Source organism: Cebus imitator, unplaced genomic scaffold, assembly GCF_001604975.1.
Source record: "Cebus imitator isolate Cc_AM_T3 unplaced genomic scaffold, Cebus_imitator-1.0 Scaffold117, whole genome shotgun sequence".
NCBI lineage: Eukaryota > Metazoa > Chordata > Mammalia > Primates > Cebidae > Cebus > Cebus imitator.
This window is the reverse complement of record NW_016107432.1, coordinates 7,332,972-7,356,642: the sequence shown is the minus strand read 5'-3', so window position 1 is coordinate 7,356,642 and position 23,671 is coordinate 7,332,972. Positions and strand designations below refer to the sequence as shown.

General features: G+C 51.7%; 1 protein-coding gene across 2 annotated transcripts in view; it reads right to left on the bottom strand.

Annotated features, from left to right (window-relative positions):
• JAKMIP1 (janus kinase and microtubule interacting protein 1) overlaps positions 1 to 23,671 on the bottom strand; it is a 177,033-nt gene that overhangs the window by 20,022 nt on the left and 133,340 nt on the right. Inside the window, exons 9-16 of one of the 2 annotated variants that reach the window (XM_017539132.2) lie at positions 21,806 to 21,934; positions 19,236 to 19,364; positions 17,375 to 17,458; positions 14,357 to 14,419; positions 11,585 to 11,683; positions 7,980 to 8,081; positions 7,217 to 7,270; positions 6,275 to 6,340 (exon numbers count right to left, since the gene is read on the bottom strand). In XM_017539132.2, coding sequence (XP_017394621.1) covers positions 6,275 to 6,340; positions 7,217 to 7,270; positions 7,980 to 8,081; positions 11,585 to 11,683; positions 14,357 to 14,419; positions 17,375 to 17,458; positions 19,236 to 19,364; positions 21,806 to 21,934 — 726 coding nt within the window. Of the gene's footprint in view, positions 1 to 6,274; positions 6,341 to 7,216; positions 7,271 to 7,979; positions 8,082 to 11,289; positions 11,684 to 14,356; positions 14,420 to 17,374; positions 17,459 to 19,235; positions 19,365 to 21,805; positions 21,935 to 23,671 lie in introns of those variants that run through there. The other variant, XM_037742223.1, reaches the window with a different exon arrangement.

Below are 23,671 nucleotides of genomic sequence, written 5' to 3'. Positions count from 1 at the left end.
GGCTGCGGAGTGCCCCCTTTCCTGACCCCAGACCCCGGCTGCGGAGTGCCCCCTTTCCTGACCGCAGACCCCGGCTGCGGAGTGCCCCCTTTCCTGACCGCAGACCCCGGCTGCAGAGTGCCCCCTTTCCCAACCCCAGGCTCCCCTAGCTTCCTTGTACTCCTCTGGCGGCAGCTGGTCACCCACTGGGCCACACTGCATTAGTGAGGTCCTGGAGGCCTGCCCTCGCCCTTCTCTCCCTTATTCTGCCCTCCCCCAGGATCCACCTTACCTACCCTCTCTGAAAGGTCTCCCACCCAGATCTGCCTCACCATGTCCTGTGCCATTGCCTCCTGCACCCTCCACTCCCAAGCCTTCAAGGCCCCTCCAGGGCCTCCCAGGACCCCTGATGCAGAAGAGTGCCCCCTCTTTCCTTCCCTCCACTTCCAACATATTGGCTCTGCCTCCAGTTCTCAGACCCACCCACAGCTCTCCCTCCCCATCATCAACTCCCCCTCATTCCCCTTTCGGCTCCTGGGCTCATGTCTGAACCCCCCACACCCCAAATCCCTTTCTGCCCCCCAGCCAACAAGTTCCATAAAAAGCACACATCGACTCATGGAACCTCCCTGCTCTGCTCAGAGCCCTCCAAAGATGTCCCCTCACTCCTGACAACACTGGCGAGTCCAAAGCATAGGGTGGCTCCTGCAACGCCCACAGCCTTGTCACTCAGCACTCTCCCATCCCTGCTGAAATCCAGGGCCCTGGTCATCCTCGAACATGCCTGGCCTTTCCACGTGCTGTCCCTACCTCTCCTGGTTCCAGCCTCAGCCCCAGACCTTCACTGAGCTAGCATCACTCAGTCTTCAGGCCCTGAGCCAGCTGTCACCTCCTCCAGGAAGCCTACTCTGCTTGAGTCCATGGGGTCAGCTCCCCTCCATGATGCCCACCTCAGTCATCTTGTGAATGTCTAGTCACAGCACTCACCTAGCAGGCACTGTTGTCTGTTCCCCCCTAACCCCACTACCCCTCTGAAGGTGGGGCCCACACTTGCCTCTTGTTGGACTTCCTTGCCTGGCACGGGCCTGACACCAGCAGATGCCTAACAAACTTCTGTAGAATGAAGGAGGATGGAGGGTGTGCAGCTTGGTATGGTGTGTAATGGCTGTGCAGAGAGGGCTGGAGCTGATCGGCTGCTGTCACAGAGCTCCCTCCCCAACGTCACGGTGAGCTCGGTCCAGTGCGGGTTCTGGTGCCAGCCGCAGTGGCAGCACCCAGCACCCTGTGCCAGCCACAGTGGCCAGCACTTCCTCAAACATGGCTCAGATAAGATGCGTGTTTTCTTAGAAACAGATAAGCATATTTTGGATGAGGAGTTACAGGCATTTCATTTTTAATATCCTAATGCAAGCAGTCATAAAATGAATACAATTAAAATGGGAAATCCAGTTTTGGATGATTACAACAAGCTGCTCTCAGAACGGTTTCTACAGAACACAGTGTTGAGCTTTGTTGTTGCTGTCCTTTAACAAATTGCATATAAAAAATAAATTTAGCAAGTCCTTGTCAGCAACTGAGAGACAGCATGGGAGCAGAGAGAGCTGGCCACGAGGACCCCGGCCATGTGAGATTGGAAATTTAATATCAGGCCAGGTACAGTGGCTCACGCCTGTAATCCCAACACTTTGGGAGGATGAGGCAGGCAGATCACAAGGTCAGGAGTTCGAGACCAGCCTGGCTAACACAGTGAAACTCCGTCTCTACTAAAAATACAAAAATTAGCTGGGCGTGGTGGCGGGTGCCTGTAATCCCAGCTACTCAGGAGGCTGAGGCAGAAGAATCACTTGAACCCTAGAGGCGGAGTTTGCAGTGAGCCGAGATGACGCCACTGCACTACAGCCTGGGAGACAGAGCTAGATTCTGTCTAAAAAAAAAAAAGAAAGATAGAAAGAGATTTAATATCAAAGAGTTTGGCGAGATAGCTCTGGAGTTTCAATCACTCCCAGCAGAAACAGTGCTCGTCGTTCTGCTCCAAGCCCTGGAGACGGGGGTCTCGTGCTGGGGAGGAGACGTGAGTCCACCCACCGGCAGGTGCTGAGCAGGAACTGAGCAACCTCGTGGGGGCAGCCTGCTGTAGGGTGGGGTCCGCTCTCTGCACCCCAACTCCCAGGGCTCCTTGGGTGCAGGGCCTGGGTCCCCTACAGCTCTCCCATCTCCCTTTGGGGAGGGTCCCGAGGCTTCCGCTTGAGGCCAACTATTAGAAAGTCTGACTATGCTCAGACCTACGCCTCATTCTCCAATCCACCATTACCAGCGAGAACACGGCCTTTAAAACATTCCCACCTGGCTGAGCCTGTGTCTTTTTCTCAATCCATTTGGAACGTGAGGGAGAAGAGATGTGACCGTTACGATCCGTAAAGCCTCCAATGTCTCATGGTTCAGTTTCTCTGCGGGGCTCATGCCATGTGCTGAGGCGAGTGAGACCTTGCCCTGGTCCTGTACCCGGCTAACCAGAGTACAGCTGATGGGCGCCAGGATGGATGCCTGTGCCCTGAAAACCGGGCAGGGCTTCAGTGGGTGGTGATGAGGAAGGCATGTGCCCGGGGCAAGATGCTGTTTGCAGCAAAATCAACACAAGCACATCATAGGACGTTCCTTCAGGTTGCGCTTCACCTATACACTAAGAAATCGGCTTCGAGGCCAGGTGAGGTGGCTCACACCTGTAATCCCAGCACTTTGGGAGGCCAAGGCAGGAGGATCATTTGAGATCAGCAGTTTGAGACCAGCCTGGCCAGCATGGAGAAACCCTGTCTCTAGTAAAAATACAAAAATTAGCCAGGTGTCTTGGTGGATACCTATTATCCCAACTACAGGAGGCTGAGGCACAAGAATCACTTGAGCCCGGGAGGCAGAGGTTGCAGTGAGCCAAGACCGTGCCTGCACTCCAGCCTGGGTGACAGAGTGAGAGGTCTGTCTCAAGGAAGAAAAAAATAATCATACCTCTAAGGGAACATTAACATTGACTTCCCCTTATTCAGATACCAGTATGGAATGACAATTTTTAAAATAAGGAATATTTTGTGGCCAGGTGCAGTGGCTCATGCCTGTAATCTCAGCACTTTGGGAGGCTAAGGTGGGCAGATCCTGAGGTCAGGAGTTCAAGGCCAGCCTGGCCAACATAGTGAAACCCCATCTCTACTAAAAATACAAAAATTAGCTGGGTGTGGTGACACACGCCTGTAGTCCCAGCTACTCAGGAGGCTGAGGCAGGAGAATTGCTTGTACCTGGAAAGCAGAAGCTGCAGTGAGCCAAGACCATGCCATTGCACTCCAGCCTGGGTGACAGAGAGAGACTCTGTATTTAGTGGAGCAGGGGTTAACTGGGGCCTGGCATCAAGCCTTCTCTGGCAGTGACACTGCAGGTGCCCAACCACTCTGCAAACTTCCCTGCAGTGCCCGTCACCTCTAGGGTGACCAGCTTGGGACTGTTGGCCCAAGACTGTCCCTGTTTTAGCACTGCAATTCTCACATCCCAGGAAAGCTGTCAGTCCCAGGCAAAGTGGACCATCAGTCCCCTAGTGGTCTGGCCAGGTTCTCTGGGGGTCCTGCAGACCCCGTTCCCACCTCACATGAGGGTCCACCTCTGAACCTGAAGAGCTTTCATACCAACATCCTCTCCAAGCCTGGAGAAGATGAACGGCAACTCCCAAGCTTACTGGACCTTTACCCACAGACAAATGGCAGGACCAGTGTCTCCCAGAACCCAACCTGAGAAAACTCTGGTTTACGTCCAGTCCTCAAAGACAGGAAGCTGGGCACCTCTGTGCCAGGCTCAGAACCGTCAGTCAGAGATGTGAGGGGCTGGCAGGCTAGGGCGGCTGGCACGGCTCTCTGGCATGAAGGGCACAAGGCATGGTGCCGGGCTGACCAGCTTGGGGAGGCTGGTGGTCAGGGGCAGGCAGATGACGTTGGGGGTGGGCAGGGTGCAAGCGGGGAGGTGGGCAGCTGCCTGAGCAGAGCAGGGAGAGGGTCAAGGCAGACAGTGGCCGGATGCCAGACAGTCTCCACCTCTTCAATCCTAGGGGGCTGCTAATCTCCCAGATGCCCAGAGGATGAGGAGCCCTGAGGACCTAAGGTGAAGGCCTGGAACACCGGCTGTGGGTTGGGCGTGGGGAGGGTCATGTTAGGAATGGCTCAGGTGGGAGAATTCAGTGCCCTGCAGAGGGCAGCTCTCACAGAGGCTGAAAGCCTCCTGCCAGCTAGTGGCCTAGTCCTCCAACAGCCTCCGCCCCAGCCCTGTCACAAACCAGCCACCCTGAGTCACCAGCAGGTTCCTGCTCCTTGCTCACCCAGTCCACAGGCACTGACCAAGCATCTCCAGGAAGCAAGCACGGCCCCAGGTGCTTGGTTGAACCAGATGGCAATGCTCTATCCCACCGAAATATGCAGACTCCCAGATTCCGACAGACACTGTGTGTCACCAGGATGCTCGGTGTCATGGCTGAGGGAGACGTGGCGAGAAATGGGCCAAAACCCCTGCAGCTGGCAAGTGGTGTGGCCAAGACCCAAGCCAGGAGAGGCCTCCCTGACGTCAGAGCAGACACTGGCGGATGTGGCATCTCCACGTCTCCCAGGGCCGTGCTCAGCCCTTGACACTAAGACACTCTTTCTCAGTAAATGTTCCAGGGGGTGTTGAATGAACTGAGTCATAAGTGTCACACGTGTTTATCAGCACTTTGTGTGACTCTACATGAGCACAGTTGGAGGAGCCTAGACCTCCACGGAGGGTTTTGCTGCTGGAAAGGAAGGTGTGCTGAATGTACCCCACGTGCCCTGCCCCGCACCTGCACCTGATGGCCACTCGCCGGCCAGGTGTGAGTCATCCCCATCCCACAGTTCACCTGAGGATGCAAGCTCAGCCAGTGATGAGAGGAACGGGAAAGCTGAGCTCCAATCCTCTGCCACTGCCTACCAGTGTGACCTTGGACAAGGTTTGGCCACAAGTCTGTTACCAACATTTAGTATCCTTTACTTGATTGAGCGGTTGAACAGATGCCCTGGGAAAAAAACTATCTATATTTTAATTCATTCCAGAGATTCTGGAATGAATCGTTAACTAAGATCATGAAGACCTCATCACCACAAAAATAGCATTTAAATGTTGGACTCATGTGCTTTGAAAGGAAAAGGTCTTTAGCTATAAAGAGTTGTGTATTTCTAACACATCCTAAACCAATGTAAAAGGCAAACAAATCAGGAATGTATTTTGTAACAAACAGGTCAAAAAGGTCATATCTTTAATATGTAAAGCACGCAGAGAAATCAGTAAGAAAGTGATAATGAATACATATTTGTCAAATGAATGGATGGATGGATGGGTGAACAAACCCAGTGGAAACTCCTCAAAAGAAATGTAATTACAATTCACAAGGAAGGAGAAGAAAATAGATAATACACGTCAAAAAAAAAAAAAAAAAAAAAAAAAAAAAAAAAAAAAAAAAAAAAAAAAAAAAAAAAAAAAAACTCAGTATCACTGCACTCAAATAAAAATGAAAACAATGACATGATTGAGTTTTCACCATCAAGTCCGCAAAGTTCTTTTCAGCAGTAACGTGCCATGTCAAGCATAAATCAACAACATGTAAGTTGCAGGTAGAGGGGTACCTGGTGCCACTTTTCTGGACACTGTTTTGACAATGACAAAGCCTTCCAAGGCATTCTTACCATTTGGCCCAATGTTTCTGCTTCAAGAATCTAACTTATGGGTATATTTTAAGACATAGATAAAAATTTATGTGTAAAACATATGCAGTTTACCACTGCATGATTGTAGAAAGAAAAAAAATGGAAACATCTCCGATATCTAACAGCTAAGAGAGGCTTCAGTAACTAACAGGATAATGGTGTGATGGAGAGATGCATAGCCATTTAAACACGTTTGTGAACCACGTTAAATGGCACAGAGGATGTTTCTAAAGCCTGACTGAAAACTGGATGCCAGGTATCATTTCGACTAAGTTTAAAAACCGGATGTAAGGAAACAGCTGGAGGGAAGTATACAAATGTGAGACTGTTTCCTCCACTAGGTTTTGATTTCCTCCTGCGCCTCTGGGTTTTCTACAGTGAGCACGTGTGACTTCCTTCAGAAAACGGAAAAGGCATGCATGTGCACATGCAGACGCAGACTGACTGGAACGCATGCTCCCACGCAAAGCAAGACGCCAATGTACAGTTTCTTGTATGGTGCTAGGAAGCTGGGACAAGGTGTGAGCACAGAAATGCCGCTGGCCTCTACCTTTTCACACAGGGCAAGCACAGTTCCAGCTTGGATTATTGCAACCTGTTCTTCATTTCTCAAATTCTAAAACACAAAAATGGGCAAGGGCATTTGACACTGGATCCCAAATCCATGTGCAGACAGTCAGCACCAAGCAAGTCTTTTTGTTTTTTTTGAGACAGAGTCTCTCTCTGTCACCTGGGTTGGAGTGCAGTGGCGCAATCTTAGCTTACTGCAACCTCCGCCTCCCGGGTTCAAGTGATTCTCCTGCCTCAGCCTCTCAAGTAGCTGGGATTACAGTAGCTGGGATGCCCACCACCACACCCAGATAATTTATTTTTTTTTTTATTTTTATTTTTAGTAGAGATGGGGTTTTGCCATGTTGGCCAGGTTGGTCTCGAACTCCTGACCTCAGGTAATCCACCCACCTCGGCCTCCCAAAGTGCTGGGATTACAGGCGTGCACCACCATGCCCGGCCAACACCAAGCAACTTTCTTAGCTCCTCTCTGGGCTGCACCCGAGGGTCAGCTCCTCTCGCTAATGGGGCCAGCGCATCAGGCAGACAGCTACTGTCCCTCTGGCTGGGGACATTTCATGGAGTGGCACTAAGCTTTTGTGAAACATGGCTACGTTCAAGCTCATCTTTCGGGAGGGCAAAAAGATCACTTTCTGATTTCAGCAATCTCAAGTGATCCCACCTGCATTCTGGGCAGGGGTTCTCAGGCCTTTCTGTCCCCTCCTCACTCACAGGCCAGGAGAACCTAACTTCGAAACCCCACTTCTGACGAATACCAGCCCCGCCACCCACATAGGAACACGGCCATACAAAAGCCTTACATTGTACTTCTTAGATCTCTTTCATCAGAGAGAAATTAAAAACAAAACAAAACAAAAGTCACACAGAATACACCCAGGTCAAAACAAGAACACGAAACCGGAAACCGATCGCTCATAGTTACCCCGTTATCGCCAAGGATATCTAATTTCTTCATAAGTTCAGAAACATTCACATCCTGGAAGAGATTTCCAACGTTCATTTTTGTGTGAGCTACAGAGACCAAGCATACCAATTTCTAGGGCCATGGCCTTTCCTCTGGACAAGACACCGCGCTCTTTCTTTTCTTTTCTGCCCAAGTTTTGCGCCCAGCCGTTCCTCTGGGGAGTGAGGGAGAGAAGGCATAACTGCTGCTCATTGGCTGAATGTTACCCCAGCACAAACACTGCTCTCTAGGAAGGCCATGGAATCGGGTGAGTCAGGACGCTGTCCCCGGGGCAGAGCAGGGCTCCAGGACATGGCAAACCCCGGGCCCTTCTAGCACCCGCAGCCACCGTCTACAGAGCATGACTGCACATCAGGCACAGTGCCAGGCCCTTGGTGCCCATTCATGCTCTAACTTCATCATCATCCCAGCTTCATGGTGTGGGTATTGTCATTTGGATTGCATAGTGAAGAGGCTAAGGCTCAGAAAGTTTACAGGCCAGAGCAGTGGTGGAGTGGGGTTCTTGCTCAGGGCTCCAGGCCAAGCCTCTGCTGTTTTAAAGACATGGGTCAAAATACAGTCACATTTGGTGACCCTTCAATAAATGGATAAACTGTGACTTTCAATACAAGGAGCATCTCATGAAAATCGGTTCTATCCCAGCACTCCCCCTTTCCGACTAAGGCGGGCACTGAGCCAGCCCTTGGCCGGCGTTTAGCAGAGGCCCCCCCAGGCACGCTACCTTAACTCCTTCCTGGTGACAGAACAGCTGGAGAGCACTGCTGTTGTTCTCGGGGAAGGTGGTGATTTGGAGGTTAAATGCTGGCGACCTCCTCTCTCTCTCCTGGGGAAAAGATGCGGTTTAAAAACAGAATGTGACCGGATTATTTACCACTTGCCATTTTCCCACGTTACTCAGCAAACACCAAGGAATTCCAGTGGGCACAGATGTTACTAAAAAGCGCAAGTTCGGACAAGAAGCAGCCACGTCCGTGAACTACGACGTTTTCACGCCTTCCCACGCAGCCGTTCTCCTTTGGAGATGTGGTTACTTCTTACCTATTCACCTAGGGAGAAATGGTTAACAAGGTACCATGGCTTTATCTGTTGTGAGATCAAAACCCATGAAGTCACAGAATTACAAAATAAACATAACTGCACTAAATTTGACTATAGCAAAAGCTGCCAACTGCGGTTCCTCTGTGACAGGCACAACACTGTCCTGTTTAATCCTCACACAACCCCGGGAGGCAGGCTCATTGTTTTCATTCTGTAGACAAAGAGGCGGTGGCTCAGGGAGGCTGAGGCTGAGGTCCCACGCTAGTGAGCGGCAGGGCAGAGCCAGGACCCAAAAGTCCTGTCTTTCTTTCTTTCTTTTTTTTGTTTTTGTTTTGTTCGTTTGTTTGTTTGTTTTTAAAATGGTGTTTTGCTCCTGTCACCCAGGCTGGAGTGCAATGGCATGATCTTGGCTCACTGCAACATTCACCTCCTGGATTCAAGTGATTCTCCTACCTCAGCCTCCCAAGTAGCTGGGATTACAGGTATGTGCCACCACACCCAGCTAATTTTGTATAATTTTTTTAGTAGAGACGGGGTTTCATCATGTTGGCCAGGCTGGTCTCGAACTCCAGACCTCAGGTGATCTGCCTGCCTCGGCTTCCCAAAGTGCTGGGATTACAGGCATGAGCCACCGCGCCCAGCCCCAAAGGCTTTCTGTTCTCCCCCGTACAATCTGCCAATGCCATTCACAATATTTTTTTTAACCACACGAACACAACCAGTGATCGTTCTATCCCTCCCTTAGACTTACAGCAAAGCTCAATTAATTGCTAAGGGAGGAAGGAGAGCAAGCCTTTTCCCAGAAGAGGTGTTTATTAATCATCCATAAGTGACAAGCTTTTAAAAGGGTCGGGAAAACCTAATTACTCACAGGGCTAAAGCACAGTGCCAGAATAGGACCTGTCTCAGATGTGTATCCTGCACAGAACGGACTTTAAATCTTTAGATTTGTCACAGTGGGGCAGCAGAGAAGACCTTTTCAAATGACACCTTTAAATCCAACTGCTTTGGTTTGATCAAAGTTATGGTAAGGTAAAAATAACACACTTTGGGTCATTCCAGCAGAATCTAGCTACGGAACCAATGGGCTTCTTAAATAATTCAACTAAGAGATGTAGCCAAGAGAGGCGCGAATCCAGATGGCAGGGCTTAAGAAGATGCTCCAGGGTGAGGCTGAAGGAAAGAGGGAGGGGAGGGTGGGCCACTAATTCAGTTAATTTCCATGAAGCCCTAACCTGGCTAACTCAGGTTTGAAACAGTCTAGTGAGAAACCTTACTTCCCTTATTAGACAAGAAGAACAAAATTCACAACAGTTCGATTCCACAAACGTCTTTCTACCAGCAAATTTACTTAAATGGCCTCTCTGTAGAAAAAGTGACCCCAAAAGCTCATAGTATATATGAACAAAAGTCATTTAGTAGGCTGGGCATGGTAGCTTATGCCTGTAATCCTAGCGCTCTGGGAGCCTGAGGGGGTGGGTCCCTTGAGGTCAGGAGTTTGAGACCAGCCTGGCCAACATGGTGAAAACTGATTCTACCAAAAATACAAAAATTGGGTGAGGCGGTGTGTGCCTATGGTCCCAGCTACATTGGAAGGCTGAGGCAGGAGAATCACTCAAAACAGGAGGCAGAGGTTGCAGTGAGTCAACACTGTATCAGTGCCCTCCAGCCTGGGTGACAGAGTGAGACCCTGTCTCAAAAAATAAAAATAAAAATAAAGGCAGGGCGCAATGGCTCACACCTGTAATCCCAGCACTTTAGGAGGCTGAGGCAGGTGGATCACAAGGTCAGGAGAGGGAGACCATCCTGGCCAACATGGTGAAACCCCATTTCTACAAAAAATACAAAAATTAGTTGGGTGTGGTGGCACGTGCCTATAATCCCAGCTACTCTGGAGGCTGACGCACGAGAATCGCTTGAACTCAGGAGGTGGAGGTTGCAGTGAGCCAAGATCGCGCCATTGCATTCTGGTAAACTGGGTAGTGCTTATAGAATTCTCAGGAGAAAGACTCATAACAAAGTTTTGTGAAAGGTTCTCTAACAGAGGCAGGAGTATTAACAACGACCTCACATAACTTCCAATTCTGTGGCACAAATAAAATGCTCATGTCATGCTGAGCCAAGAGCTGAGTGACACTTGGCATGAGAAATACTCAGGCCACATTGCCCTGCCCACACGACAAGGTACACAGGGTCAGTTCTAACGCAGACAGAATCATAACTCAAGCCGGGAGGAGAAAACAAAATCAGGGAAGCCACAAACACTGTGAAGGTGCTCACTTTGAGGGTTTCACGCATGCAAAGGTTTTAGCTGAGAGACAGCAGTGCCGCGCCACTACAGGTGCTTAGAGAAACTCATCACGAACGTAAGTGATGTTTAAAATGCCAATGATTTTTCAACAGAAACAAAAAAAGGATTATGAAGTACCATGAGAGCAAGGCAATACAGTAACACACCCGAGGTAAGATTTCAGTTGGAGGCAATGAGACCATCAATATTCTTTCACTGAATCTCACTCGGTGTATTGGGGCAGTTCCTGAAGGAACAGGATTTCTACACGTGAACAACAACTGATCTCCCTCCAGCAGTTCTGAGCTGCAGTTTGAGTTGCAAACAGTAATTTCTTTATTCCAATATTGCTGCAATGCCTGGGTCTGTATTTACTGGATAAAAGAGTTTGAACTACTTGACTAGTTTTCTTAAACGCCTGTGCAAATACATCCTTCTGCCCTGTCTTCACTTACCTTGTGTTTACCTTGGCAAATAGAAAATGGGCCCAAAGTGGCACTAAACACATTCTAGAGTCAATTGCTGGCTCAGGTCAGACTCTGCTATTTCAAAAGGTGAGATTTACTGCATGCAAGATCACTTAAAAAGGTGTGTTATTCATTGCAACAGTGCTTCCGCCTGGGTGTGCAGAATGCGTACCCGGTGACTACGCATGCAGGAAAGAAGTAGTTATGGAAATGAAACACAAATAAAAAAGGCAAAATATTGCAAAAACAAATTATTTTATTAAGTGCAAAACAAGCCATAGGCAATAAATATATTAGCTCTGGTACAGGTCCATAGACTTGGGTGAGCACTCTCTCCAGAACACATTAAGGCAGTGAAATTATTCTGAACATACAGATTTAAAAAAAGAAAGAAAGAAAGAAAGAAAGAAACTATAACATGTCCCCTTTACACATGCTTGAAAACATCTGGGAGCTTTACATGAATTTCAGTTTGGGTTCAAAGAGAATGTCTGCTCCGTTTGAGAGTTTACAACAGATAGAGTCTCTTACTTCGAGTTCTAGCACTCTGAATTCTAACAGCTCGTTCTGATCCTTGGCATCTTGCATTTCGTTCTTCAGCTGGTTCTCTTCCATTTCCAGTCTGTAAATCTAGAGCAAAGATACCTGCAGATTAACAGGATGGGCGGGAGCACTGGGGTCCCTGATCACAGGCCATCTGACTGAGTGGCTGGAGGGAAACAGAGGACTGGCCACTGGGGCAAGGGGAAGGAGAGGGCAGGATTTGCAGCAAGCAAGTGGATGAGGCAGGCACTGCAGGTCCTTTTTGCTGACGCGGCTAGGAATGAAGGAGACAGAAGCCGGGCCAGGTTCGCCCCTGCACCTCTGAGTCTGCCCCAGTGGAGTAGGGGCTACTTATATATTTGCTGAATACATGAATGATGGTGAAACTGAGGCAGGGAGCTATTAAGTCCCTCCCTTGCCGCCAAATACCAGTAAGCAAGAGTGCCACACCCAAAGCCTGTCTGGGTCTTTCCAACTCAAGTCCCACCAGATTCAGCCCACCCAGACAGAGGCCCAGCCAACTATAGCAGGGAGGCTCCCTCCTGCTTCCCCACAGAGCTGGAGGAAGAAGCCGTAAAGGTGGCAGTTGCCTGAGAGCACAGATCAGTGTGGGAAGCAATACTGCCTACATCCCAGACCAGCTGGGAGATGCTGGGTCACTTAGCCAACTACTCCATCCTCAGCTTCTGTCCAAGAAGGGAAATAGCAGCACCCCTTGCCTGGCAGCAGCGAGAAGTCATTAAAATAACGCATGTACAGGAGGGCTTTGCATAAAGCTTCATAGCACCATTACAGAAGGCTAGAGGGGGCCTTCTGCCAGGTGATCCTACCCCCAGGTGACCTTTAAAAATGGGGTGAGGGCTCACACCTGTAATCCCAGCACTTTGGGAGACTGAGGCAGGAGGATCACGAGGTCAAGAGATCGAGACCATCCTTGCCAACATGGTGAAACCCTGTCTCTACTAAAAATACAAAAATTAGCTGGGCGTGGTGGGGCATGCCTGTAGTCCCAGCTACTCAGGAGGCTGCGGATAGAGAATGGCTTGAACCCGGGGGGCGGAGGTTGCAGTGAGCCAAGATTGTGCCATTGCACTCCAGCCTGGCAACAGAGCAAGACTGCCAAAAAAAAGAAAAAAAAGAAATGAGGTGAGGGTGTGAGGATTTTCCATGGCTCCCAGAATTTAGTGAACAAGATCAAAGATGCTTAAATTCTCCCAAGGCCTGGGGCCTGCTGGCACTACACCAACCACCCCTGTCCCAAATGCCCTTGAAAAATGCAGGGAGGGAAACAGGGCCACATGCTGGTTTGTGGCAGAGAGGGGGCTGCGTTGAGGTCCCCAGAAGGGCCAGACCAGGTTCGTCCAGTCCTGGTGCTCCAGGAGGCTTAAAATCTAAGGCCTAATCTAGGGTCTGGCTCCACTTACTTGCAACCTCCAGATACGGCAAACCTAAAGACAGAGTAGAAGGGAGGCTGTCCGGGGCAGAGAGGCGGGGCAGAGGGGGCCTGCACAGGGGCAGGAGGGGTGTTTACCTGGCTGAAAACATTCTGAAACTGCATTGTGGTGATGGTTACACAATGCAGTGGATTTACAAAAAGAATAACTGGATTGTACACTGTTGAGAAACATTAAGTTTACCTTGCCCCCGGGGCTCCCTTGTGGAGAATACCTTGTAGTTTGCAATTAGTGATAAGTGGGTAACAGCTGCCTACCTGGAATATTTTTGAGTTATGAGTAAATACAGAACACCTGTTTATTAATAATCATCACCTGTTAAGAGAGAATAAGCAGGTGGATCAAAATCTGCTCGGGGCCCTCAGCCTGGAATGCTGTCAGCCTGAGGCACTCAGCTCGACAGGCTGCTGGACCCCGGAGAGACCCGCTGTGTTGTTCTGTCTGGGTGTCTGCCTGTCATTTCCTTCAGCGCTGCCTGGGTGGGGGTCTCTCAGCCGAGCTGGTATTTGGTAGTACACCAATTAGGAAAAAATAAAAGCTATGGTTTGAATCCCAAAGCATTAGAGCTACTCCCCAAGCAGACTCCCTAAGAGAGCTCTGGAAAGTTCCACAACCAGAGAGGAAAGAACAGAGGCCCAGCTCCCATTATGAGTCAGCTGCACTGGGCTAAGACGGCCTGAGGATCTGCCCATGGACCTGCCTCAGGTGCCCATCACACTGGTGGGTGAAAGGCTCTGGACCCTAAAGCCACAGCAGAGGTGGCCTGGAGCCCAAGGTCAGGAGGACGGACCAGCTCAACAATAGGCCAGTCCTCTCCATTTCTGCAGGTTTCCCCAGAGGACGGGCCAGCCCTCCCCATTTCTGCAGGTGTCCTCAAAAGATGGGGCAGCTCTTCCCATTTCTGCAGGTGTCCCCAGAGGTTGGGGCCAGCCTTCCCCATTTCTGCAGGTGTCCCCAGAGGACAGGGCAGCCCTCCCCATTTCTGCAGGTGTCCCCAGAGGTTGGGGCAGCCCTCCCCATTTCTGCAGGGTGGCCTGGGAAGACAGGCCAGCCCTCTCCATTTCTGTGGAGCACCCCAGAAGGATGAACTAAACCAGCTCTGCAGGCCTGGTCCCAGAGGACAGAACCACGAATGGGGCTTTGACTCCATGTAAGGAACACCTCTCTCCTCGTGGGAGGCATGCAGGCCCCAGGGTCCCGGTCACTGCAGTGCCCAAATGGTTCTGGGCATGACCCGTGTGGTCTGAGCTGGCCTGCAGGGTCCCAGGTGCCCTGGCTCTGTGCTTCCCTGAAGCGGGTCACACACCTTTTCCAGCAAGTCTTGGTTTGTTCTGATGAGCAGCTGTTTCTCTTCGACCCACTTGGAATCCTAAGGAAAAGCACTAAATATGGTCACTTTCATGGAAGAAAACAGATGATCAAGCAACAAACTTTTAGTGAGAAATGTCACTTTCTATGAAACTGACTATGGAAAGTCACAGAAAATGACAGCCGTGATGTGCCCTCATTGTCCTTGTCAACCTCTAAGCCCCAAAAAGAGAAATGGCTGGTTTGTGGGGCACCCCTTCTCCACTTTATTCACACTACCAAAAGCATGACTTCATTCTGTAAGTCTAATCTACAGAACAGAGCTCCAGGGTGACTGGTCCACACTGGCAGACCCTCCATGCATCCGGAAGGCTGACCTCATAGCCCACGGACCGGCCAGAGCCACACTGAATCGCTTTTGTTCCTGGTCAAATCCTCTTGCTTAAGTCCGGTGAGCACATGGCACCAGGTCCATCTTGTTGCTGTGGCACCCTGAGCCTAGCACAGAGCCTGGCACATGGGGATAGGGGGACTCGGTGAGTCCTGGAATGGGCGAATGAAGGAATGAGTGAAGGCATGGGATGCCCTCTCTAATTCTCTCCTCCCTCCTCTGCTGGGCAGCCACAGAGCTGGGGCTGGGCCGGGCCCCTCCCAAGGACCAGGCCCAGCCGGGATCAGCGAGTTTGGGTGATCCAGAATGCTGAGAAGCTGAGGCCTGGCATAGGATCTGGTTCCCAGTACATGGAATATGCAGAAGAGGCCCTGGTTGCCTCCAGACTTCTGTCTCCCTGGCACCTGTCACCTGCGTCGTCCCAGTGCTGACCTCTGTATGGGCCTCGTCAGGCTGTGAGCACCTGTGAGGCGTGGCTGTGCTCCCCCAACCTTTTGTCTGTGGTGGGCTGTGGCTGAAACAGCTGCAACGCTCCCTCCCTCTCTGTGTGCACCCCCTTTGCAACATGACTCTGTGCCTCCTCCCAGCAGGTGATGGGGTCCATTTTTCCAACCTTGAAGCTGGGCTGGGCCGTGCCATGCTCTGGTTACTGGGACATTAGCAGAGGTGACCTGAGCAGAGGCTTGGACCCTGCTTGGGCCTTGGGCTTGCCCATTTTCCCTGTCCTCAAACCATGAGGAAAGAAGCCAGGTGGGCCTCTGTGAGGCAGCAGCACCTGGCCGGCAGCTGGCAGGTTGTGCTCAGCCTGAGCCCAGCCCAAACTGCCGATCCACAGAACTGCATGCAAATAAAATCCCTGCTGTTTTAAATTACTAAGTGTTGGGGTGGTTTGTTACTCAGCAATAGCAAATGGATCCAGCGTCCCAGGTACCAGCAACGGGCCTGGCATCGGCGAGGGCTCTGGGAAGTGCTTGCCGGATAAACAGCCACAGGCTCTGCCCCAGACTGGCCCCATCATCCGGCAGTCATGGAGGACAAGCAGGCCACACGGAGAGGACCTAGCCCCCTAGGGGAGGCTAAGTTAGTCATAGACTGTGATCAGGCAAGTTACAGATATGTGGGCTCAGCCTGGAAGAGGGACACTGAGGCTGGCAGCCTCAGAAAAAAAAAGCCTTATTATCTCACACCTGGATCTCTGCCCTGTCTCCTCCTGGGCCCTCCTCTGTCCTCCTGCCTAATGTGTTAGGTTTTATTGTTAGCCCCATTTTAAAGACGAGGAAACTGAGGCACAAAGAGATTCTGTAAGTTGCCCAAGTTTATGCAACAAGGAGGCGTCCAGCTCCAGCATGTGAGCTCCGCGCCACAATCCCACCACCTGGAGGATGCAGACCACGGTTTACAGAAGCCATTCCCAAGGGCTGGGCACTCACATTTTCCACGCAGTCCCTTGGTAAAGGCTGCCGTGGTGACCTGCTCTGTGCTAGGCATGCATGCTGGTCGCTGGCCATCCACCTCCATGGGAACCTCAGTCTCAACCCAGAGCCCTGCCCTTTGCAGCTCTGCAGTGCTGCTCTTTTGGAGCTGCTTCTGTTAAGCCACCTGGAACCTCTCACACACCCCTCGCTTCACACCTGCCTCCTTCCACTGCGTCCCACCATGCCTAGGACCTGTGACAGACCTTGCCTGGCCTCCTCAGGCCCCACAGATGCCCCCTGCAGGTGGCGGGGCGGGAACCACCAGACGCTCCGTCTGCCCACACCCTCCTCGGGTTAGTGGAACCGCATGACTGACGATTTCGCTGAGGCAGCAAACAGCCGAGCGGAGCAAGGGTTCCAGATGCAGCAGCTACAAGATGGCAATGCCTGCTGCCCTGCACCCCTGAGAGGCCCCGGGGAGAAACAGGAGTGTGAACAGAATACAGGGAGACGCTCTGGTTATGTCACCACGGCCGCGCTTCTGACAAGGAGCAGGCCAACCCATACTAACCTTCAGAGGCCACCCCTGAGAGGCCAGATTTCCACCCAGAGCCCTCTCTGGCGTCTCCCCGACTCCAGGGGACAGGTCTAGGCCCAGGTGTTGCTTTTCTGCTGCGTCTTCTTGTCTACCGGGCCTTGCCTAATCAAATGCAGTGGATGGGTAGGGACAGGTGACTCTAACCTGAGCAGTACAGGGCCAGACTGTTCTAGGCACAATCACAGCAGGGAGCCCAGCCACCACGAAGCCTGAGGCGGGGCCCCTGCACTAACCCAGGGCCAGTCACGGGTCCTGGTTCCTTTCACAGTTAAAATCTTATTAGGCAATGACAGCTCTTCTTCAGGTTCAAGTCAAAACCAGTTCTGATCACACCTTTGCTTTTGGAATGACATCCTATCTTTTTGTGCATTTGGCAAACAAAGAAAAAAAAGCCAAGTTAGAATCCATACCTTGTTTTGATTTTTTAACTTGGCACACGGGCACATTAGGAAGCACATGCTTGCCTGGGTCCTGCTAGTGTTTTTCCCTCTAGTGTCTCTGGAGCTCTTGATCCAGCCCCACAGAACATCCCCCTTGGCATGTGGGCAAGCCCCAGGGACACCACCAAGGAGAAGAAAGGCAAAGATCCACACACAGATCATTCCTGCTCACCTGTCCCTTCTCAACCAGCAACTTCTCTAAATCTTCGATTTTGGCCTGACACCTCAGCAGATCAGCTTGTAGCTGCTCCCGAGTCTGGAAGGAAAAGACCAGGCCGTGAGCAGGTCACAGCCAACTGGTGACAGTGAAGCAGAAAGTGTCATGCCCCAATGCAAGCAATGCCCAGGGGCCTTACAGGCAAACCTTAGGAGCAGGTTCATTTTTAGGAGCACATATTCAACCTTGGCCTACCTAGAAGCATGGCTCAGCTTCAAACACAAAATCATTAGGAACCGAACAGTCTGGAGAAGCTGACAGTTCCAACCTGCTTGGTTTTAGAGACAAGGAAAATGAGGCCTGGAGAAAGGACTCTGTTTTTCAAGGGCGTGAGTGAGCCAGAAGCCAGTCACACTGGGGGCCCAGGCCCAGCTCTCCAACCAGGTTCAATCCTCACTGAACCTGAGGCTCACTCAGCCATCATCAGACTTCAATACGCTTGCACACTTGCTGGGCCGCTTGTCATCTACAGCAGGGGCTGAAAAGCAAAATGCTTCAAGCACCAAGCTAGTCATACGAATACAGGAAGCCAGCTGGGTGTGGGGTAACAGGGAGTGGTGGGGACTGTGGCACGCCAGAGGCACATGTCCCATCTCAGGGAGACGCTGTCACCCAGCATCAGCCACATGTAATGGGTGGCCTGCTGCTGCCAGATGTTCTGACCTTTCAAGGGAGGTCAGGAGCCTGGATTTCTCTATGGAATCTCTTGACTTTCAAATGTTGACAAGTAGATGAAACTTAAAAGGCGAAACAAAAATGATTCAGCCCATACAAAGCCTCCCAGTATCCCTCCTCTAACCTAGACAATAAAGACTGGACTTTTTATGGAGGGACAAGAAGCTTCCCTCCCTGCTGGCCTCACTCCCCCTTCCTCCTGCCCACAACCCCTACAGGGCCACTGCTGCCCCTGGGACAAGCTCCACATGGGTGTGGCCTCTCCTCTCTGCCTTTGCCATCAGATTTGCCAAACAATCCCCCATTCTCACTCATCACCTTTAAGACCACCAAAATCCATCCCTTTGTGGAATTCCCAAACAGGGCTCTGAAAAAGAGCACAAGACCCAGAGTCTGAGAAACCTGGCCTCGACTCCCCGCTCTGTTGGGTGCCACCTGGGCATATGGGGGCAAGTTGCTCATTTCTGAGCCTGCTTCCTCATTCAGAAGATGGGGTTAATTCCTCCTGCCTCAGGGGACCAGTGTGGGGGTGCATAGGGGAGGGGATGCAGGGAAGCGCCCATGTGTGCTGTCTGGGGGTCCCCTGCACTCCCAGGAGGAAGGTAGAGGAGGCCCCAGTCCATGTGACTCCCGAAGTTGGGAGAAGGGCCAGTGGGTGGAAGTTTCTAGAAGGCAAAGCTCCACCCAGCTTGAGAAATGAATGGCATGGCCTGAACTGAGGTGGCCATAGGGCCCAGAGTGCCCTGGGGGCTGGGGAGCACCCCGAGAGTCCCTGCAAGTGTTCTGCAGGGATATCCTGGAGGGCAGGGGGCTCTCAGGAGGGAGAGGAGCCTGAAGCCTGCAAGGCCGGCCACATCTGTGATTTCATCACTTAGCCTTAAATTCTGAACGCGTGCTCTCCTCCACGCAGACAGCACAGGTGATGTGTAGCGCTGCTTCCTCTAACAGCTCGATGTTCCAGAGCTCCTGCCATCACACCGAGAATGCAGAGAGGGATCTGGAACGCCACTACAGCGAAGACCTTGCTGTAGGTTCCCCACCAGCTCTCAGAATAATCTCCTCTGAGTGTCCAAGCCAGGAAAAGACCTGCATGACCTGGTCTTAGGCTGCTCCCTCGAGCCCTGAGGCCAGCTGCACTCACCCGGGCCTCCCTCTCTGCGTCCAGCGTGCCCCCAACCTGCTCCTGGAGCAGAGCATAGGCACGTTGCAGGGCCTGGTACTCCCGGGTCAGCTGGCAGAAGCGCAGGTCAGCCTCTTCTCGGGCTGTGGTCTTCACATAACGGAGAAAAATATAACCAAGGGCATAATTACAATAATAAATGATTTATGACTGATTATAATTATAAACATAAATAATCACTTGCTGTGGCTTTGAGTACCAGGCTAAACTCAGACAACATCAAACGGCCACATCTCACAGCGCTGCCAGCAAGTGCTTAGGGAGCCCCACATTGCCAGGAAGCCACTAGGGCACTGGAGGGAGGGCTGCCGGGAGGAGGTGCCTCCTCAGCCATCAGCGCTTCTCCCAGGAGCTCCCACTCTCAGAATCACTTGAGTTATGTGAGGGAGCAGCTGGGAGAGAAAGGGCAGGTACCATGCAACTCCAGAAGCAGAGGTCTCTGTTGTAAAGGGTGCCCCCTCCCACCCAGCACCTCCTATTCTGGGAATTTATCCTAAAGAGATGGCCAGGTGCAGTGGCTCACACCTGTAATCCCAGCATTTTGGGAGGCCAAGGCAGGCGGATCACCTGGGGTCAGGAGTTCGAGACCAGGTTGACCAACATGGTGAAACCTCATCTCTACTAAAATACAAAAATTAGTTGGGCATGGTGGTGGACACCTGTAATCCCAGCTACTCGGGAGGCTGAGGCAGGAGAATTCCTGAGCCTGGGAGGCAGAGGGTGCAGTGAGCCGAGATTATGCTATTGCACCCCCACCTGAGTGACAGAGCTAGACTCTGTCTCCAAAAAAAAAAAAGAGAGAGGTGGCCACATGGCCACATAAGTGTACAAAGGTGCAAATAAGAAGGAGTTCTGTACACGGTTCACAGGTGTGGAAAATGACAGCATAAATCCCTCATCAGTGCCTGACGCTCATCCATGGGAAAGCCCCGTGTGGCCATGAGAGAGGCTGACAGAATCCCATGTCTGGTGCTGAAAGATGCCTATTACGTATCACTGGCTAGAAACAAGCAAACTGAAAAGCACCTGTCCTGTTTTAAGTTAAACATAAAAAACCCATGGCTGAGAACAAGGCCCGTAAGGCTGACCCCTGTGCAGAACAGTCCAGACCCCTGTGCAGGACACGCTGATGGACTGTGCTGTGTCTCCAGCACCGGCCAGGCCCCTCCCTCCAGCCAGCACTTGGGCTGAGGCTGGTGGGCTGATGGGGAGGATGGTATGTTTCTCCCAGCATGAGAACGGATGTCAAGGGGATGACCTGCAGAGGTGACACGTGTCCACTAGAGCTTCGGCACAAGATGGAAGAGCACAGAGAGGGCCATCTTGAGGTTGGATGTGCCAGTGCCCACAGCAGGTGCCACATTTTCCTGTGGCAAATAGATCCATGCGAGAGAACCAGCCTAGAAGTCATTCCAGAAGGGACTCCACAGAAAAGGCCACCAGGAGAGGGAAAGAACAATGAGGGGGGGGTGTGTAAGGCTTATCATTCAGACTCCTGGGACACCAGGAGCAGCAATGCCCAGTCCCTCACCAGGAAGCCGTGGAGTGCAGCACAGCAAGGAGAATTCCTGGAGACCCAGAGAGGTGTACCCTGAGGGGAAGCACAATCCACCTGCCCCACAAGAGGACACTGCCCCGAGGGCCAGCTGCCCTGGCACATCCGCACCTCCTTCCCATTCTGGCCCTTCTCTGGGCTCAGAAGAAGCCACCAGGGGCTTGCAATGGGGAGAGGCAGAAGAGTGAGGTAGGGGAATGGCAGCCAAGCCTGGCGCAGGCCCCGGTGAGGAGCAAGGGGAAGGTCTGTGTTGAATGAAGTCTGGAGTTTAGGAAATTAATCAAATGTGACTATTCCTGTCACTGGAAGGTGTAGAGGCCCACAGGTCTGCCTGAGATGTACTCAGCACACCTGAAAGAATTCACCTGGGGAGGTGAGTGAGATCAAAGCCAGTCTTTGTCCCCTTGTGAATCCAGCTGGCTCAAGAACCTGGCTGTGCACTCAGATGGGCACAGATGGTCGGGACAGGGTTAGGCGGTGACCTTGGGGTGATGGGACTTCAGGGGCTTGTCACCTTCTTCTTTATATTTTTTTTTGATTACTTGCTTTATCTTAGTCAAGAAAGGGATGACGCTGTTTCTGCCAGGTGGTGTGTGCATGTGTGCACACATGCATGGGGACCAGGTAGAGACCATCACGTGGCAGTTTTAGTTGCAAACAGTGAGGAAACGCAAGGTGACATCTATCAATGACTCAACTTGAACTTGGCAGTCACAGGTTGCCTTGATGGAGAAATCAGTGCTGGGGAAAGAAAGGGTCCCCACGTGCTGCCCTCCCATTGCCATTCATGGAGCCCACAGCCGTGGGGGCTGCCTTCCCCCTTCATGCTATCAGCTTTCATAATGCATTGGTAGGAACGGGTCCTCTGGGGTTCAAAACTATAGGCAAGGGAGCAGAACTTGCAACCGCCAAAGGCAGGAGGTGCTGCCCAAGAGCATCTGGGGTGAGGCCCCGCCCCCTCTGCAGGTTTGCTTACATCGTCCAAGTCTTCTTCAGGCGTGGCTGGGGTCCTGTCCGTCCTGTCTGTGTTATAGGATGTTTCGGACAACGTTTCTGAGTCCACAGACTCCTCATCAAATCCAAAAAATGTCTCCACAACATGCTTCTGTAAAATGCAATTTGCATGATGTTAGCAATGACTGAGGATTCCCAGAGTCCACCAGCCCCTGGTCTTGGGCATGCCAGTACCGGGGGGCAATGGTTGGCATTTGGGCCACTGGAGTATCCCAAGATGCGGTTGGTGGGCTTTGTAGCTGACTGAGTGGGAGAAAAGGTGGCAGCAGGTGGCGGATGACCCTAGGGTTTACAGCCCAAGTGAGCTAGTCTGACCCTGGCCCAAGTTCTCCAGCTGTAGACCTGTGCAAACCACCTGGCCCCTGGAGCACCAGCCTCCTCCTCTGGCAAATGGAGTGAGAAGCCACCTCACCTGTGAGCAAAAAAAGGAGCCATGCATGCCCTGTGCCCAGAAAGCAGCCCAGCATGCTATCATGCCCCATGAGCAGCGCACTGGCTGTACCAAGGGGAAGGGGGGACAGGGCCCAGGGAAATGTCCGGTTCCAAGGAGAACTGGATGAATATGGACACCAGAGGGGGCAACAGTTTGAAGGAGTGGAGAACTCATCCACAGTTCCAGCGCTCTGACTAGCATGGCAAATGCATGGCCCAAGTCCCGGCCAGACCTACACTAAGAGGCAATCTCTGCTTAACTTCTTATTATAGAAAACTGGGAACATCCACAGAATGAGAAGGAATAGTGTAATCAACCTTCAGGTGCCTATCACTCAGATCCAGAGGCAAATTGCAAGCCTCTATGTGCCAGCCTCTGAGTTGCCCTGCCGGCACTTCTCCCACTTCAAATATCATAGGCTATGGGGCTTCATTCATCTGTCTATCCATTCATTCACTCAGCAAACACTGGCTTAGCTCCTTCTATGGGATAGACATGGGGCAGGCCTGGGGAATACAACAGGATCAAAACCAGGCTAAGTCCCTGCCCCAAGGAGCTCGCATCCCCTGGGGGCTGCAGACATCGACCCACAATCACCAGATCAACGTCCCTTATTTTAGGATTTTTTTTTCCCAAACAGCCCTGACAAGGATTTTATTTGTTTTTACAATCAATGAACGCTTTTCAGACCATGAAGAAGGAATAAAAACTAAATTCCAGAGCCCAGCCCCAGGCTCTGCTGGCTCATCCAGAACCCAGCTTCTCCCAGAGCTCCCCCATCTCACAGAGAAAAGCCAGGCACTCCCCACATACTAAGGGCCCCTCCCAGCCTGTGTGTTTTACTCAAATGTCTGTAAATGTGAGAAAAATGTGACAGACACCAGAGTTAATAATGCAATTAGGAAATAATTCAGACATAAGGCAGGGAAGAAGATGCAGGGACATCCTTGTCACCTTACACAGTTTCTGAAGGGGCTTCAAGGGAGGCACCCACCACTACACGTCACCCAGAACATTCTTGCATTTGGCACCTGTCTTTCTGTGCACTGCATCCACCCCACATTCCTCCTTGCTTTTTAATATGCATGGGGCATGAACTCCCCACAGAACTCCAGGCTCACTGGTCAGCTGCGTCCTCCATGGCATCGTGGAATCCTAGTGGGCAGTGACTTACCCCCAGCACCGCGCCTCCTGCCATCTAACTGGAGTCCAGCAGCAGCAGCTCATGCTTCAGTTGCTCAGGCCCCAATCCTAGGAGAGTCCTCCTCTCTGTTCTCCACCTCTCATGCCTGCCCTCTCTGGGAGAAACCCTGTTGGCTTCACCTTCAACTCAAAATCCAGCCCTCTCCCCCACTCTCTCCACTGACACCATTCAGTCCCAGCCACCAACATCTC